The 14,917-nt window shown below is 47.0% G+C and overlaps 1 protein-coding gene across 1 annotated transcript in view; it reads right to left on the reverse strand.

Moving 5' to 3' along the window:
• The window catches only part of MPL (MPL proto-oncogene, thrombopoietin receptor), a 16,004-nt gene extending 11,202 nt beyond the window's left edge, over window positions 1-4,802 (reverse strand). Inside the window, exons 1-6 of the mRNA XM_037743137.1 lie at window positions 4,729-4,802; window positions 3,716-3,859; window positions 3,226-3,404; window positions 2,412-2,710; window positions 1,855-2,017; window positions 1,472-1,598 (exon numbers count right to left, since the gene is read on the reverse strand). Of these exons, the coding sequence (XP_037599065.1) occupies window positions 1,472-1,598; window positions 1,855-2,017; window positions 2,412-2,710; window positions 3,226-3,404; window positions 3,716-3,859; window positions 4,729-4,802 (986 nt within the window). The remainder of the gene's footprint in view (window positions 1-1,471; window positions 1,599-1,854; window positions 2,018-2,411; window positions 2,711-3,225; window positions 3,405-3,715; window positions 3,860-4,728) is intronic.
• Between the last annotated feature and the right edge of the window lie 10,115 nt (window positions 4,803-14,917).

Here is a 14,917-nt window from a genome sequence, read left to right on the forward strand (position 1 = left end):
CGGGGTTTCACCATGTTGACCAGGATGGTCTCGATCTCTTGACCTCGTGATCCACCCGCCTCGGCCTCCCACAGTGCTGGGATTACAGGCTTGAGCCACCGCGCCCGGCCTAATCCCAGCACTTTCAAAGGCTGAGGTGGGTAGATCACTTGAGGTCAGGAGTTTGAGGCCAGCCTGGCTAACATGATGAAACCCCATCTCTATTAAAAATACAAAGATTAGCTGGGTGTGGTGGTACACATTCGTAATCCCAGCTACTTGGAGGCTGAGGCAGGAGAATCACTTGAACCCAGGAGGTGGAGGTTGCAGTGATCCAAGATTGCACCACTGCACTCTAGCCTGGGCAACAGAGTGAGACTCCACCTCAATCAATCAATCAATCAATCAATATTAGGCTGGGCATGGGGGTCTGAGATGGGAGGTTTTTTCTTTATCCTAAGAGTAGTGGGAAGCTATTGAAGATTTTTAAGCAGGGAATGTTATGTTCATTTTTGCATTTTTAAAAGATGCCTTCAGGCAGGGCACAGTGGCTCACACCTGTAATCCCAGCACTTTGGGAGGCAGAGGTGTTGGATCACCTGAGGCCAGGAATTCAAGACCAACCTGAGCAACATGGTGAAAACCTGTCTCTACAAAATACTTTAAAAAAGTAGTAGGGTGTGGTGGCACATGCCTGTAATCCCAGCTACTCAGGAGGCTGAGACAGGAGAATCACTTGATCCTGGGAGGCAGAGGTTGCAGTGAACTGAGATTGCGCCATTGCACTCCAGCCTGGGCAACAGAGCAAGACTCTATCTCAAAACAAAACAAAACAAAAAGACCCCTTCAGTACCTATGTGAAGAATGACTTGGAAGACTTAGGGTGATCAGTTACTATGTCTTTCCAGTAGCTCAAGAGAAAAGTGATGTTGGTTATAGTAGGATAGTGGCAGTGACAGACCAGTGGGCAGATTTTAGAGATAGTTAATAGGTAAAATCAATACAACTTGGTTATAGATTAGCTATGGAGAGGATGAAGGATTCGTTAGGTGCTTGGTGGAAGTCTTTGAAGGCCAGGCTAAATTTTTTTATGGCTTTGATAATGCAAAATTGCAGTACATATTTGAGTAGGGGAAACCATGCAAAGTTAGAGCTTTACAAAAGTCATGCACAGTTTGAGCTTAACAAAGATCACTCTGTTAGCAGCATCGGGAATACATTGGAGGTGAATTAGACTGTAGGCTGTTGCAGTGGTCCCAGTGACATGATTAAGGCTGAACTAAACCAAAGCATTCCCAGTGGGAATAGAGAGGGATTGAGAAGATAAAATACTGACTGGAGGATAAGAGAATAGTTAAGAGAGCATTGGAAGCTGTATGGTTTTGGGACAAGGGAGGAGAGTGAAGAGGACCAAGGACAATCTGTTCCTTTTTTCTGCAAGACTGTAGCTCACTCCCGTGACACCAACCTCAATCAGCAGTTCAGCTCTCACCTGTCTCTGGGGCAGCACCGTGCCCTGCTGTGGTAGAAGAAGCCTTGGGAGCTAGCATGGTCCTGTTGCTGCCATTGACAGGTAACATTCTTCAGGTCCAAGGTAAAGCATTGCAGTCCAATTGCCACTAAAGTCAAAGAAGTAAGTCCCATTAGGACCCATGTGCCCCTACTGTATAGGGTGTTTAGATAATTTCTACACACATAACTTAGAACATTGACTCCTATTCTTTCTTCTCTCCTTGAACACAGTTCATCCTGTCCAGTGGCAAGCTCGAGGTCATCAGAAAGGACCATGGTTCCCAGAGCTTCAGATCCAGCCCAAGCTTCCTCAGAGATCTTTTTAAATCCCCTCCCCACCTCCCCATTCCTTTGTTGACTTACCTGCATCCCCAGGCAGGTCCACAGTCACAGGGAGGGACCAGGATCCCCAGGAACCACGGAGGGAGATCCCATCAGGTTGGCTGCGCAGCTGCAGCCAGTAGGAGTTGCCAGGCTGGAGTCCTGAGATGAGGCAGCTTCCACCCACTGCAGTCAGAGCTGAAGCCTTGGGAGGAAAATCCCAGCTTCACAATCTAGGCCTGCCTGTCAGCTGAGACAGCTTCCATCCCTTACATTTGCACAGCATTGCTGTGGAGAAGAGCTCAGCTCCTTGCTGGATAGGTACACACACAGACTGGGGGCCAGGTTGGTGGGTTTCAGGTGGTATTCAGGGCTTTGTTGGGAAATCTCCATTAATTTCAAGGCCTGAAAGCCTTCACTTTTGCCAGTGGAAATGACCCAAAGTAGGAAGCCCCTAAATAGACATGGCTTATAACTGAGCCTATACTAACTCTCCAAGGACCATCCCAGGTCTGAAACCCCCAAAGTATGGGCTGTCCTTTCCTGGGACAAGATTGGAGGTGAGAGATAAGAGGTCGGGCAGAAGGAGGTCAGCATACTTCTCTAGTTGGGGAGGTCTGCTTTGGTCCATCTTGCCAGGGCATTGTGGGTTGAGAACATGGAGGCTGGTCCACAGCAAGGGCTGAGCGTAGCCCCTGCAGAGTAGGGCAGCAGGTTTCTGTGTCGATCAGCTGTATGACCGTGGGACCAGTGGAGTTCTTGGGATCTTTGGGGCCATAGCGGAGTTCGTACTTCAGGAAATCACTGAAACCTGGAGCTGGGGGCTCCCAGCTGATCTGGAGTTCCCCTGGCTGGCTCCCGCCCATGGCCTTGATGACACTGGGGGGAGCCGGCAGGCCTGAGGGCAAGATAGGGCACATCAGAACTCTCTGAGTGCCACAGTCTATGGCTTAGCCTCTGGACTGCAGAGAAGGTGCTGGGGGCTGAAATGGGGCAGCTTCTGGATTCAAAAATTGTAGACTGTCTTTCTTCCAGAGGGCAGGCTAGGGAGGCTCCTGATTCTGTTCCTCCCTCATGAGGACAGTGACTTCCTTGCAGTATGAAGGCTTGCTAGACTCAGTGCTTCTTGAAGCAGGGATCCCTTTTTCTCTCCATATTCTCATCACCTAGCCCAGTGTCTGGCACATAGTAGGTATTTTGTTACTCTTGAATGGGTGTGAAATGATCTGTGGGGCAGGTCTAGCTATAGATGCCAAATCTAGGAGGAATGACCAGGGAGTCTTGGGGTGCCACTGGGGGTCTGGTAATGGGGTTATCTGTGCTGAGCTAAAAGGGCAGAGAGAAGTCTGATTCCAGGAGCTGAACTGGGGGCAGCAAGTGGAGGGGGCAGAATGGTGGGAGGTTGGCTCTTACCTACAGTGTCCACAAAGAGCACTCGCTGGGTCTGAGTCTGGTTCAGGAACACATTCTTCACCCAGAGGTGCAGCTGAAAGAAGAGGCGTACTTCCTCCTGGTCTGGAAACTGGCACACATATCGGGTTCCAAAGCGGGGCACGCTCTGGGAACTCAGGGGGCAGGCACGGGGCTTCTCCCTGTTGGCATAGCAGAGGTCCCTCCTACACAGCCACCATGCAGAGCCCTGAGGAACCAGACCTGGGCCCATGCCCAACTTCTATCTCTAGTACTGTAATTTTTCTTCTCACTGCCTGGGACAGGTGGGATTAGGGGTTATGTAGGGGCTGGAGCTGGGGCCCACATGCATCCAAAGTACAACTGTTCGAAAAGTGGCTACTTAGGGCTTACATTCAGAATGGTCCTCTGATAGGCAGGGAAGCTGCTGGAGTGGGACTCAGCTAAGTACAGGGACAGATATATGGAATGTGGGGCACAGCCCAGCACCTACCCCTGGTAGGCGTACAGCAGCTGGTATGTTCCACTGGGCGCTGCCTCTTCCTCATCCCAGAAGCAAGTGAGGTCCTCAAATGTTCGGGAGAAACACTTCAGGGGCTCTGAGTCCGAGGCCAGCAAGGAGACATCTGATGAACAGCTGGTGAGTTGGCCCTGGGTCCTCCCAGCATGTTTATGTGGAAGGGGAGGGGACCAGCAGGAGAGTTCTTATTCTATCTTCCCCTCCCAGAGCCCTGCATTACCTCCCAGGGCTCCCTCCTCCTGGGCATAGGTGATCTCCACCCTCTATGCACCTCACCTTGGCTGCTGACTTGTGCCAGGTTTTGAGGGGCCAGGAAGAGGCAGGAGGAGACCATGAAGAGGGCCCAGGAGGGCATCTTCTCCACTACTGTGTGCCCGCCTTAGCCCATCCTCCCTTCAGGAAGCCGGGCCCCAATCCCCTCCCAGGCCAGCCCCTCGGGTTCCTGTCAGATACAGCCCCACGTCCTGTCTCTGTCCCTGCCCCTCTGGGGCCCATCCAGACCACACTGGGGCCAGGGGCCGAGGAGGGGGAGTGGGCAGGAGGGAAGGAGGGAAGGAGAAAATTGAAAGAGAGGACCTAGGCCTTTTGGTGGGAGCGAGATGGGGGTTGTATATTTGCTATGTACCAAAAGGTGAGTTATCCTCTGTATCTATGTTAACGATTATAGAATGGTATGATAGCATCAGGATAGCAACCTTTCCTGAGCACTTACTATGCTGCCATGTGTTAAGCACTCTATATCCATTGACAGTCCTCACAATAGTCTTGTTATTTCCATTATAGAGATGAGGAAACGGAGATGAAGAGAAGTTAAAGATTTGCCCAAGACAGGCTGGGCATGGTGGCTTACGCCTGTAATCCAAGCACTTTGGAGGCCAAGGTGGGCGGATCACCTGAGGTCGGGAGTTCAAGACTAGCCTGACCAACATGGTGAAACCCTGTCTTAAAAAAAAAAAAAAAAGATTTGCCCAAGATTACATACGTACTAAGACATGAAGCTCAGGCGGTCAGTCTTCAGAACCCACGTGTGTACCAACCATCCTGTGCTCTTCGGAGGCATAATCTGCTGAGAAATGACTGTCTCACAGCCATGCCAAATGGTGGCTATTTCCCCTTTAATAGTTCTGTGACTTTGTGCATAAATAAATACATTTTCCCTGGAACTGGACATGCCCTCTCCATTATGAGTGGCCTCCACGGCTGCCTCTAATCCCTTGCTACCCAAAGTGTGGTCTGTAGACCAGGAGCAACAGCACTACCTGGACACTCGTTAGAAATGCAGAATCTTAGGCCCCACCCCAAGCCTATTAAAATGGAACTTGCATTTTACCAAAATCCCCAGATGGTTTGAATGTACCTTAAAGTTGGAGACGCAGTGGTCTTCAGTACTTTTATCCTGTTTGCTCAGAATCAGTGGATAGGGTTGGGCATGGTGGCTCATGCCTGTAATCCAAGCACTTTGGGAGGCTGAGGTGGGTGGATCATCTGAGGTCAGGAGTTTGAGACCAGCCTGGCCAGTATGGTGAAACCCCATCGGTACTAAAAATACAAAAAAATTAGCCAGATGTGGTGGCGCTTGCCTGTAGTCCCAGCTACTTGGGAGGCTGAGGCAGGAGAATCTCTTAAACCCAGGAGGTAGAGGTTGCAGTTAGCCAAGATCGTATCACTGTACTCCAGCCTGGGTGACAGAGCAAGACTCTGTCTCAAAAAAAAAATCAGTGGATGACTGGTCTCAGCTCTTCATTCAGGCTGTGGCCATCTCCTGTCACTGAACTTCAAGCCTCCTCTTGGGACTGCTCTGTGTGTGGATTTTATGCCAGTTCAAGGAGCTTTGCCTCTTGTGTGGGTGGGGATGGGAACAGGAGGTGAGTTGGGGGGAGGGTGCAGAGCCACATTAATTCCCATTTTTGGCCCCTCAGGCTGCAGCTGGGGCTCCCATTGCTGGACTCTACAGACTAAGTATCCTCAATATCACCTTCCTCTCTTTCTCCTTCTGAATTAATTTTGCTAACAGAATTGTGGGAGGTGCTAGAGGAGATAGATGGAACTCCTTCCACCCTCCTGTGAAGTCTTAGTTTCTCTGGCACCATTTCTCTGCAAGCAGTCCCTGAGTCAGTTTGTCTTTAGCTGTACCTGGCTCTCACGTTACAAGGACTGATGGTAATGACTTTGGATACCTTTCCCAGTCCCCAGTCAAGGGCTACCCAAACTTCTGTGAGATAAGTGAGAGGGGAAACACAACTTTAGTGTTCATGCAGTCCCATGGCTTTGATGCTATGTATATGCTGATGACTTCAAAAAAGAATATCTCTAGCTAGGACTTCTTCCCTGGGCTCCAAATTTGGATAGCCAGCTGCCTACTTGACTTCTTCACTTGCATATCTAAAATCATCTTCTTTTTTTTTTTTTTTTTTTTTTNTTTTTTTTGAGATGGAGTTTCACTCTTGTTGCCGAGGCTGGAGTGCAATGGCGTGATCTCGGCTCACTACAACCTCCGCCTCCCGGGTTCAAGTGATTCTCCTGCCTTAGCCTCCCAAGTAGCTGGGGTTACAGGTGCACACCATCATGGCTGTCTAATTTTTGTATTTTTAGTAGAGACAGGGTTTCACCATGTTAGGCTAGGCTGGTCTCGAACTCCTGACCTCAGATGATCTGCCCGCCTTGGACTTCCAAGGTGCTGGGATTCCAGGCGTGAACCACCGTGCCTGGCAAGTATTTTATACTTAAAGTGGCCAAAATAAAACTCTGGTTCTTGTTCCCGCCCCAACCCTGTTTATTTTTTTTTTCCTCTAGCCTTGCCTACCTCTGTAAATAGCATCACCACCTACTCAGTTGCTTGAACCAACACCCTCCATACTCCTTGATTCCTGTCTTTCTCTTACTCTGCATTCTACATCCAGTTAATTAGCAAGTCCTGTCAGACCTTCCTTCAAAATGAATCTGAACACGTTTAACCACCTCCACCCTTACCATCCTAGTCCAAGTCTGGGTTACTGTAATAGCTTCCTAACTGGTGTCCCCGCCTTCATTCCCAACCCCACCAGGCTGTCCTCCACACAACAGAGATATGTTTAAAATGCACATCGGATTTCTTCACTCCCCTCTTAAAATCCTCCGAAGATTCCCCACTTAGAATACCACTCAAATGCCTTCCGATGGTGTGCCTGGCCCTGCCTGGCCCTGGCTCCTGCCTACTTGAATCTTATCTCCTACTTTCTTTCTTCCCTCTCAGTCAGCCACAGTCATCTCATTGTGTCTCTCATCTTAGTTTTCTTCGTATTCAACACTTGATAACCTTCATCCTTCCAGTGTCACATTCTCCTGGTTTCCTCTTACCTCCTATCACATCCTCACTCAGTTTCCTTCTGTGCTTGCTCTTTCTCTTAAATCTTGCTGCCTCCAGGTGTCCCTGCTCAGCCTTTTCTATTACCAGAGTGATCGCATGGCTTCAACTCTATCTGCACTCTGGTAACTTGTGAGATCTCATCAGTCTCTCGAACTTCAGATTCTCAGTTGGACATCTCTATTTGTTGTCCCATAGGCACTTCAAACTCACCAAGCCCCAAATATAACTAACTCCCATATGCCCTTAGGTCCTCTCTTCAAGCTCTGTTCTTCATCTCTCATGGGCTACCTAGGCTCCTAAGCCTGGAACCTGAGAGTTATCCTCAAACCTTCATTCTCCCTCTACACCTACATCTAAGTTCTTACCAAGTCCTGTGTCTTCTACAAGGAGGCAGTATAATAGTGGTTAAAGGTGCAGGGCCTGCAAGGAGCTTGTGTATAACTGTCAAGAGAGTTGAGACAGGGGCTTTCCTCTTCTGCTTGGGAGGAGGTCTGCTCTCTGTCCTGTCATTTTCCCATTTTCCTTTGGTTCCACACAGCTGGAAAAAGCTGCCTTCTCCAGGCCTTGATTTCTTTAGAAAATCAAGCTGGAACTGGGATTGGGCCTAGGAGAAAGGAGGCCACGTAGGTCTGCCTGCTGTGGTGAAGGAGTCCTGCAGGTTCTTTAAAGCCCAGCTGTGTTCAGCAGGCCTAGGCTTTCCTGTTGGGATATAAGGCCAAGGACCTGGCTTATAAAACTGGTACTTGATCTCTGGGTAGCCATTGTTCAGAGAACTCAAGGGGTTGCTGGATGAGGATTGGCTCGGGCTGTAGTATGCTGACAGACCGGCCGGGGTGGGGTGGGGTGTTCTGTCTGGTAGCATTTGCTGCTTTTTGTGGTGTAAATATTTCCGTCATGGCCTGTTTGAAGCTGCTAACATGATGTCACTGAGCAGTGAGCTGGGAAGATAACTGGCTCTTCACTCTTGTGAGCCTGTTCCTGTGCCCTTGCCCTTTATCTCCCCATGTTTTTGGATTTCCCAACACCTGCCATTTTTATCCAGTCAGAAAATCTGGGACAGGTAGCTTTAGGCACTAGGATTCTCTATCGCCTCATCTCTTTCTCAACATTGCTAGTCGTCGGTCTAAAATGGTGGTTCCGTTTGTAATTTAGCAGTGTGTTAGGGTGCTGTATTTCCCCCACATCTTTGTCAATTTTTTTTTTTTTTGAGACAGTCTTACTTTGTCGCCCAGAATGGAGTGCAGTGGCACGGTCTCAGCTCACTACAACTTCTGCCTCCCTGGTTCAAGTGATTCTCCTGCCTTAGCCTCCCTAGTAGCTGGGATTACAGGTGTCCACCACCACACCCAGCTAATTTTTGTGTTTTTAGTAGAGAGTGGTTTCACCACGTTGGCCAGGCTGGTCTTGAACTCCCGACCTCAGGTGATCTGCCTGCCTTAGCCTCCCAAATTGCTGGGATTACAGGTGTGAGCCACTGCACCTGGCCAGTCAATGTTGTTTTAGGTTTGCCATTCTCATAGTTGACAAACGGTATCTCCTTAGTGCTTTTTCTGAGGTTCAAATTTGCTTTTATTTGTTTATATTCTTCCTGCTTAAAATCCTTCTGCAGCTCCACAAGATGAGGAAGGCTCATCACACAGTGCTGCAGCACAGGACCCCCATTGCTGGAATCTCTCCCTCAGGATGCTCCATTCACTAGTCCCCATACCCAATCCCCTTTCTACGCACAAGGCCTTGTTCCCATTGTTCCCCCAGGCACAGACCCACCCCACTTAGCCTGTTGGAACTTCCTTTGTGATTCTACGTGCCCCCAAGTCCCTACTTCTTGGGAGTCTTTTCTTATCCCCCCCAGCTATATGCAGTGGGGGGAAAAGGCTAATTAAAAGTGAAATACTATTTCACATTCCTTTTAGAGGCCCTGCGCTCTTTTGTGATCAGAAACAAACTGGATGGGCCTTTTTGTTTTAAAAAGGGGAGGCACTTTGGGCATGGCCATGATGGGAAGCATTAGAGAGCTGAGTTTGGGGGAAATGAAGTAGATGGGAATTTTAGAATATCCTGTGGTAACTCCAGAGAAACCAGAGGAGGGCTGGTACATGAAAGACAGCAATCTGAGGAGAAGAAAGGTCAACCAGTGAGAAATTCCAGCTAGGACTATCTCAGGAGAATTCCGGAATGATGATGCCAAATACTCAGTGTGCTCCCTGTTCTGTGAGTGCTTGGCTTCCCTACAGCATGCCCAGACATCAGTAAAGTGTCCTGTACACAAAACCCTCCATTCATGGTGCTTTAGGAACAAAGGGAAGGAGGTAAGGACACCTGTGGGATATAAACCCTTGGAGAGTCCTGGTAAAAACACAGGAAGGCATGCACTTCCCAAAGGATGTGGAGTAGGAACTGAGCCATAACAATTAGACACAAATGAAAGGGGGACCCCAAGGACACCCCTTGAGGTCATTTGGGTACACACACATAACCTTTCCTTCCTCTGAGTTCCCACAGAAACTTGAGCCTCTTTTTATCTATAAAATGCCATGCTGTGCCCTCACTATAGCTACATAAGAACTGAATCCCCAAGTAGCGACTGTCTTCTTCTTTTTTTTGAGACAGAGTCTTGCTCTGTTGCGCAGGCTGGGGTGTAGTGGCGCGATCTCGGCTCACTGCAACTTCTGCCTCCCAGGTTCAAGTGATTCTCCTGCCTCAGCTTCCTAAGTAGCTGGGATTACAGGCACGTACCATCACGCCTGGCTAATTTTTATATTCTTAGTAGAGGTGGGGTTTCACCATGTTGGCCAGGCTGGTCTCGAGCTCTTGACCTCGTGATCCGCCCACCTCCTAAAGTGCTGGGATTATAGGCGTGAGCCACTGCTCCTGGACCAGGGACTGTCATCTTTTTATTTTTTATTTTATTATTATTTTTTAAATTTAAAGATGGGGTTTCACCATGTTGGTCAGGCTGGTCTTGAACTCCCGACCTCAGGTGATCCGCCTGCCTTGGCCTCCAAAGTGCTTGGATTACAGGTGTGAGCCACTGCGCCTGGCCAGGACTATCATCTTAAGCCCCTCCTCCTGGGGTAGGCGCTGGGTGGGAGTGGGCCTGCCCTCCCTGACCCTCTCTCTTGACAGGATCCTGCCACCTAGCAGTGATGAGCTCTTGCTGTTTGCCAGCACTGTGGGAATGCATTGTCTCATTTCATCACACAGCCACCCTGTTAGGTGCCCTTGTCCTCACTTCACAGAAGAGAAAGCTGAGCCTTAGAAGGAGTCAGTGAATTCAAAGTCACTATCAAAGGATGGAGCTGAGATTGGGATTCAGGTCTGTTTGACTCCAAAGCCTGTTCTTTTAACTACTGCACAGATACCTCTGACTAGGACCATGTTATGGCTGTTTCCTCCATTTCGTTCACTTATTTAACATTATGTGCCTGGCACAGGGCCTGGTGTGAGTCTTGTGCTGGATGAGTCTGCGTTCAAAACAGGCACCTGGAGGTTTAATTCAAGTAAATGAAAACAGGACCAGTAGTTGCCCAGCGGTAACCCCAAGGGAGAGAGCTGCAGAGAACCCAGTTTTGTCAGCCCTCTGTCCTCTGCCCTCTGTGAGACACTCTGGCTCCTGAGTCGGCCTTGAGCTGCTGGGTCTCTCCCTGACCCCAGAATCCAAGGCCTGCTGAGGAAACATGAGGACCAGCCCCATGGCAGCCAGCTTCTGGTTTGCCTGCCCTGCCCTGGGAGAGGGCCTTGGGTGAGATAAGGGGATGCACAGCCCCTGAGAGGAGCCTGAGCTGCCTGCAGGAAATCACCCCTTCCTTGGGGGCGGGAGAGGAATGAATGACTCAAGGCCAACTGGTGGGAGTTCCGTTTTTGTGGCCAGGATGGGGGTTGTAGGGAGGCTCCTCGGATGAAGTACTCACTGGGTTAGCCTTTCCAGACGCCTCCTAATGGGCTTTTCCTCTTGCCTCTTCTGTTCTATCCCTGGAAACAAGTTTGTGCTGCTGGGCAGGTCTTTTGCTCCAAGCCCTGCCCAATCTAGGCCATCTCCTGTGAGAATATGGCTGTTGAATGAAGCAGTGAGAACTGAGGCTGGAACAGGTGTGGGCAGGCGAGGCTGAGCATTTAGGAGTGTGCTCTGGACCTGCAGCTTGCTAACTTGTTTGTATTTGGGTTCTGGGTCTTCAGTGCCACAATGGGAATGTGGAGACCTTCTGTTGGGGGAGGGTATCTTTGGGGCCCACAACCTGGAACGTAGCATGTGATCGATACGTGTGTGGTGAATTTGGAAGTGTACTATTTTGGCCCTTTCCACTGTGTTAGAGAAGCAGCATAGTACTGTGGCTAAGAGAGGGACTCTGGAGCCCGAATAGCCAGGTTTAAATATCAGCTCTTGGCTGGGTGCGGTGGCTCATGCCTGTAATCCCAGCACTTTGGGAGGCCAAGGCAGGTGGATCACAAGATCAGGAGTTCCAGACCAGGCTGGCCAACATGGCCAAACCCTGTCTCTAAATGTTATAAAAATATAACAATTAGCCAAGCATAGTGGCAGTCACCTGTAATCCCAGCTACTTGGGAAGCTGAGACAGGAGAATCGCTTGAACCTGGGAGGCAGAGGTTGCAGTGAGCTGAGATCATGCCATTGCACTCCAGCCTAGGCAACAAGAGCAAGACTCCATCTCAAAAAAACAAAAAACAAAAATAAGTTCTTGGCCAGATGCGGTGGCTCACACATGTAATACCAGCACTTCGAGAGGCTTAGGCAGGAGGATTGCTTGAGCCCAGGAGTTTGAGACCAGCCTGAGTAACATAGGGAGACCCCATCTCTACAAAAAAATTTTAAAAAATTAGCTGGGCAAGGTGGTGCATGCCTGCAGTCCCACCTACTTGGGAGGCTGAGGCAAGAGGATTGCTTGAGCCCAGGAGGTCAAGGCTGCAGTGAGCTATGATTGAACCACTGCACTCCAGCCTGGGAGACTAAGCGAGATCCTGTCTCAAAACAAGAGCAACAAAAAAACCCACAATAAATCAGCTCTGTCCCTTACTAGCTATCAGACTTGAGCCAAGTTACTAGCCTCTCTGGTCCTGTTCTCTATAAAATGAGAATAATAGTGGTGCCTACCTAATAGGGTTGTTGAAGACTGAATGAATGAATACATGCAAAATGCTTGGAACGGTGCCGGGCAATGAAGTACTATGTAAATATTAGCTGTTTTTGTTCTTTTAGTGACTGACTGGTATTACCACCCACCCGTCAAATAAACAGAAGCTTGTCAGTAATCCTAGACTCTTCTCTTACAGGTCCTATATCCAACCCCTGTCCATCCTTTCTTTGTGGTATTTCTTTCAGTGTGCTACCACCACACCATCATTTCACTGACACTGCTATAGTAGTCTTTCACTGATCTCCTTGCCTTCACTTAAAAAAACAAGAGCTTTATTGAGATATAATTCACACACCATACAACCCACTCAGTTAAAATGTACAAATCAGTGGTTTTTAGTATATTCACAGATATGTGTAACCAGTCAAATTTAGATCATTTTTTTCACTTCGAAAAGAAATCCTGTACCTTTTACACTCATCCTCTTAGCTCCTCAACTTCCTCCTAGTCCTAAGCAGCCAATAATATACTTTCTACCTCTATAGATGTGTGGTATATGGAAATTTCATATAAATGAAGTATGACTACTATACATTGTCTTTTGTGACTGGTTTCTTTCACTTAGCATGGTATTTTCAATGTTCATTTATATTATAGCATGCATTAGTAGTTCATTCACACACCCCCCCCCCTTTGTTTTTTGAGACTGAGTCTCACTCCATAGCCTAGGCTGGAGTACAGTGGCACGATCACAGCTCACTGTAGCCTTGAACCCCCCAGGCTTAGCTGATCCACTCACCTCATCTTCCTGAGTAGCTAGGACTACAGGCATGCACCACCATTCCTGGCTAATTTTTGTATATTTTATAGAGATAGGGTTTTGCCATGTTGCTCAGGCTGATCTCGACCTCCTGGGCTTAAGCTATCTGCCTGCCTCAGCCTCCTAAAGTGCTGGGATTACAGGCACAAACCATCATGCTTGGCCTTCATTCCCTTTTAATGGCTGAATAATATTCCACTGTATGGATATACCATATACCGTTTATCTATTCATCAGATAATGGACATTTGAGTTGTTTCTACTTTTTGGCTATTATGAATAATATTGCTATAAACATCCATATACAAGTTTTTGTGTGCACATACGTTCTCGTTTCTCTTGGGTATATATGCCTAGGAGTGGAATTTTTGGGTCTTATGAGAGTTTAGAGTTCCCATATTTAAGGAACTGCCAGACTAGTTTTCAAAGAGGCTCACAATTTTACATTCCCACCAGCAGTGTATGACAGTTCCATTTTCTTCCTTGCCAACACTTGTTATTTTTTGATTATAGCCATCTTAGTGGGTATGAGTAGTATCTCACATTGGTTTTGATTTGCATTTCCTGATGACTCATCATGTTAAACACCTTTTCATGTGCTTATTGGCCATTTGTTTATCTTCTTTGGAGAAATGTCTATTCAGATCCTTTGTCCATTAAACGATAATGGATTATCTGTCACTTTACTATTGAGTTATAGGACTTCTTTATATTAATATATTCTAGATATAAGTCTCTTATAAAATATATGACTTGCAAATGTTTTCTTCTATTCTGTGGTTTTTCACCTTCTTGACAGTGTCCTTTGATAAACAAAAGTTTTCAATTTTGATGAATTCTAACTTACATATTTTTTTATTTTGTTACCTGTGCCTTTGCTGTCATATCTAAAAACTGACTGCCAAATCTGATGTAATTATGTTTTACTTTTATGCTTTCTTCTATGCTTTATCATTTTAGTTCTAATAATTAGGTCTTTGACCCACTTTGAGTTAATTTTTGTATGTGGTGTTTGGGTAGGAGTCCAAATTCATTCTTTGGCATGTGGCTATCCAGTTGTCCCAGCACCATTTGTTGAAGACTGGTCTTTCCCCATTGAATGGCCTTGGCACCTCTGTTGAAAGTCAGTTGACCATAGACACATGGCTTTAGTTCTGGACTCACAGTTCTGCTCCATTAATCTCATATGTCTCTCCTTATGCCAGTACCATACTGTCTTGATTTTTGTTGTTTTGTAGTAAGTTTTGAAATCTAGAAATGTGAGTCCTCCAACTTTGTTCCTCTTTTTCAAGATTATTTTGGCTATTTTGGCTGGGTCTCTTGCAATGCCATATGAATTTAAAATGTTTGCCATTTTCTACAAAGCAGCCAGCTGAAATCTGATAGGGACTGCATTGAATCTGTAGACGAATTGGGAAGTATTATCATCTTACCACTATTAAGCCTTCCCACTCATGAATAAGAGATGCTTCATTTTCTGTTTATTTAGATCTTTAATTTCTTTCAATGATGTTTTATAGTGTTCAGAATATAAGTCTTTGATAAATTTATTATTATATTATTTTAAGGCAATCATAAATGGAATTGTTTTATTTTCATTTTCAGATTGTTTATTACAAGTATACAGAAGAAAATTGCTTTTTCCATTTTGATCTTGTATCTTGCAACTGTTCTGAACTCATATATTAGTTTTTTAGTGGATTCCTTAGGATTTTCTATATATACTATCATGTTATCTGCAAATAGAGTTTTATTTCTTCCTTTCCAGTCTGGATGTTGTTTATTTCTTTTCCTTGCTCAACTGTCTGGCTAGGATCTCCAGTATGATGTTGACTAGAAGTGAAGAGAGCACATATCCTTGTCTTGTTCCTGATCTTAGGGAGAAAGCATTCATTCTTTTACTGTTAAATATGATG

Source organism: Cebus imitator, unplaced genomic scaffold, assembly GCF_001604975.1.
Source record: "Cebus imitator isolate Cc_AM_T3 unplaced genomic scaffold, Cebus_imitator-1.0 Scaffold136, whole genome shotgun sequence".
Lineage (NCBI taxonomy): Eukaryota > Metazoa > Chordata > Mammalia > Primates > Cebidae > Cebus > Cebus imitator.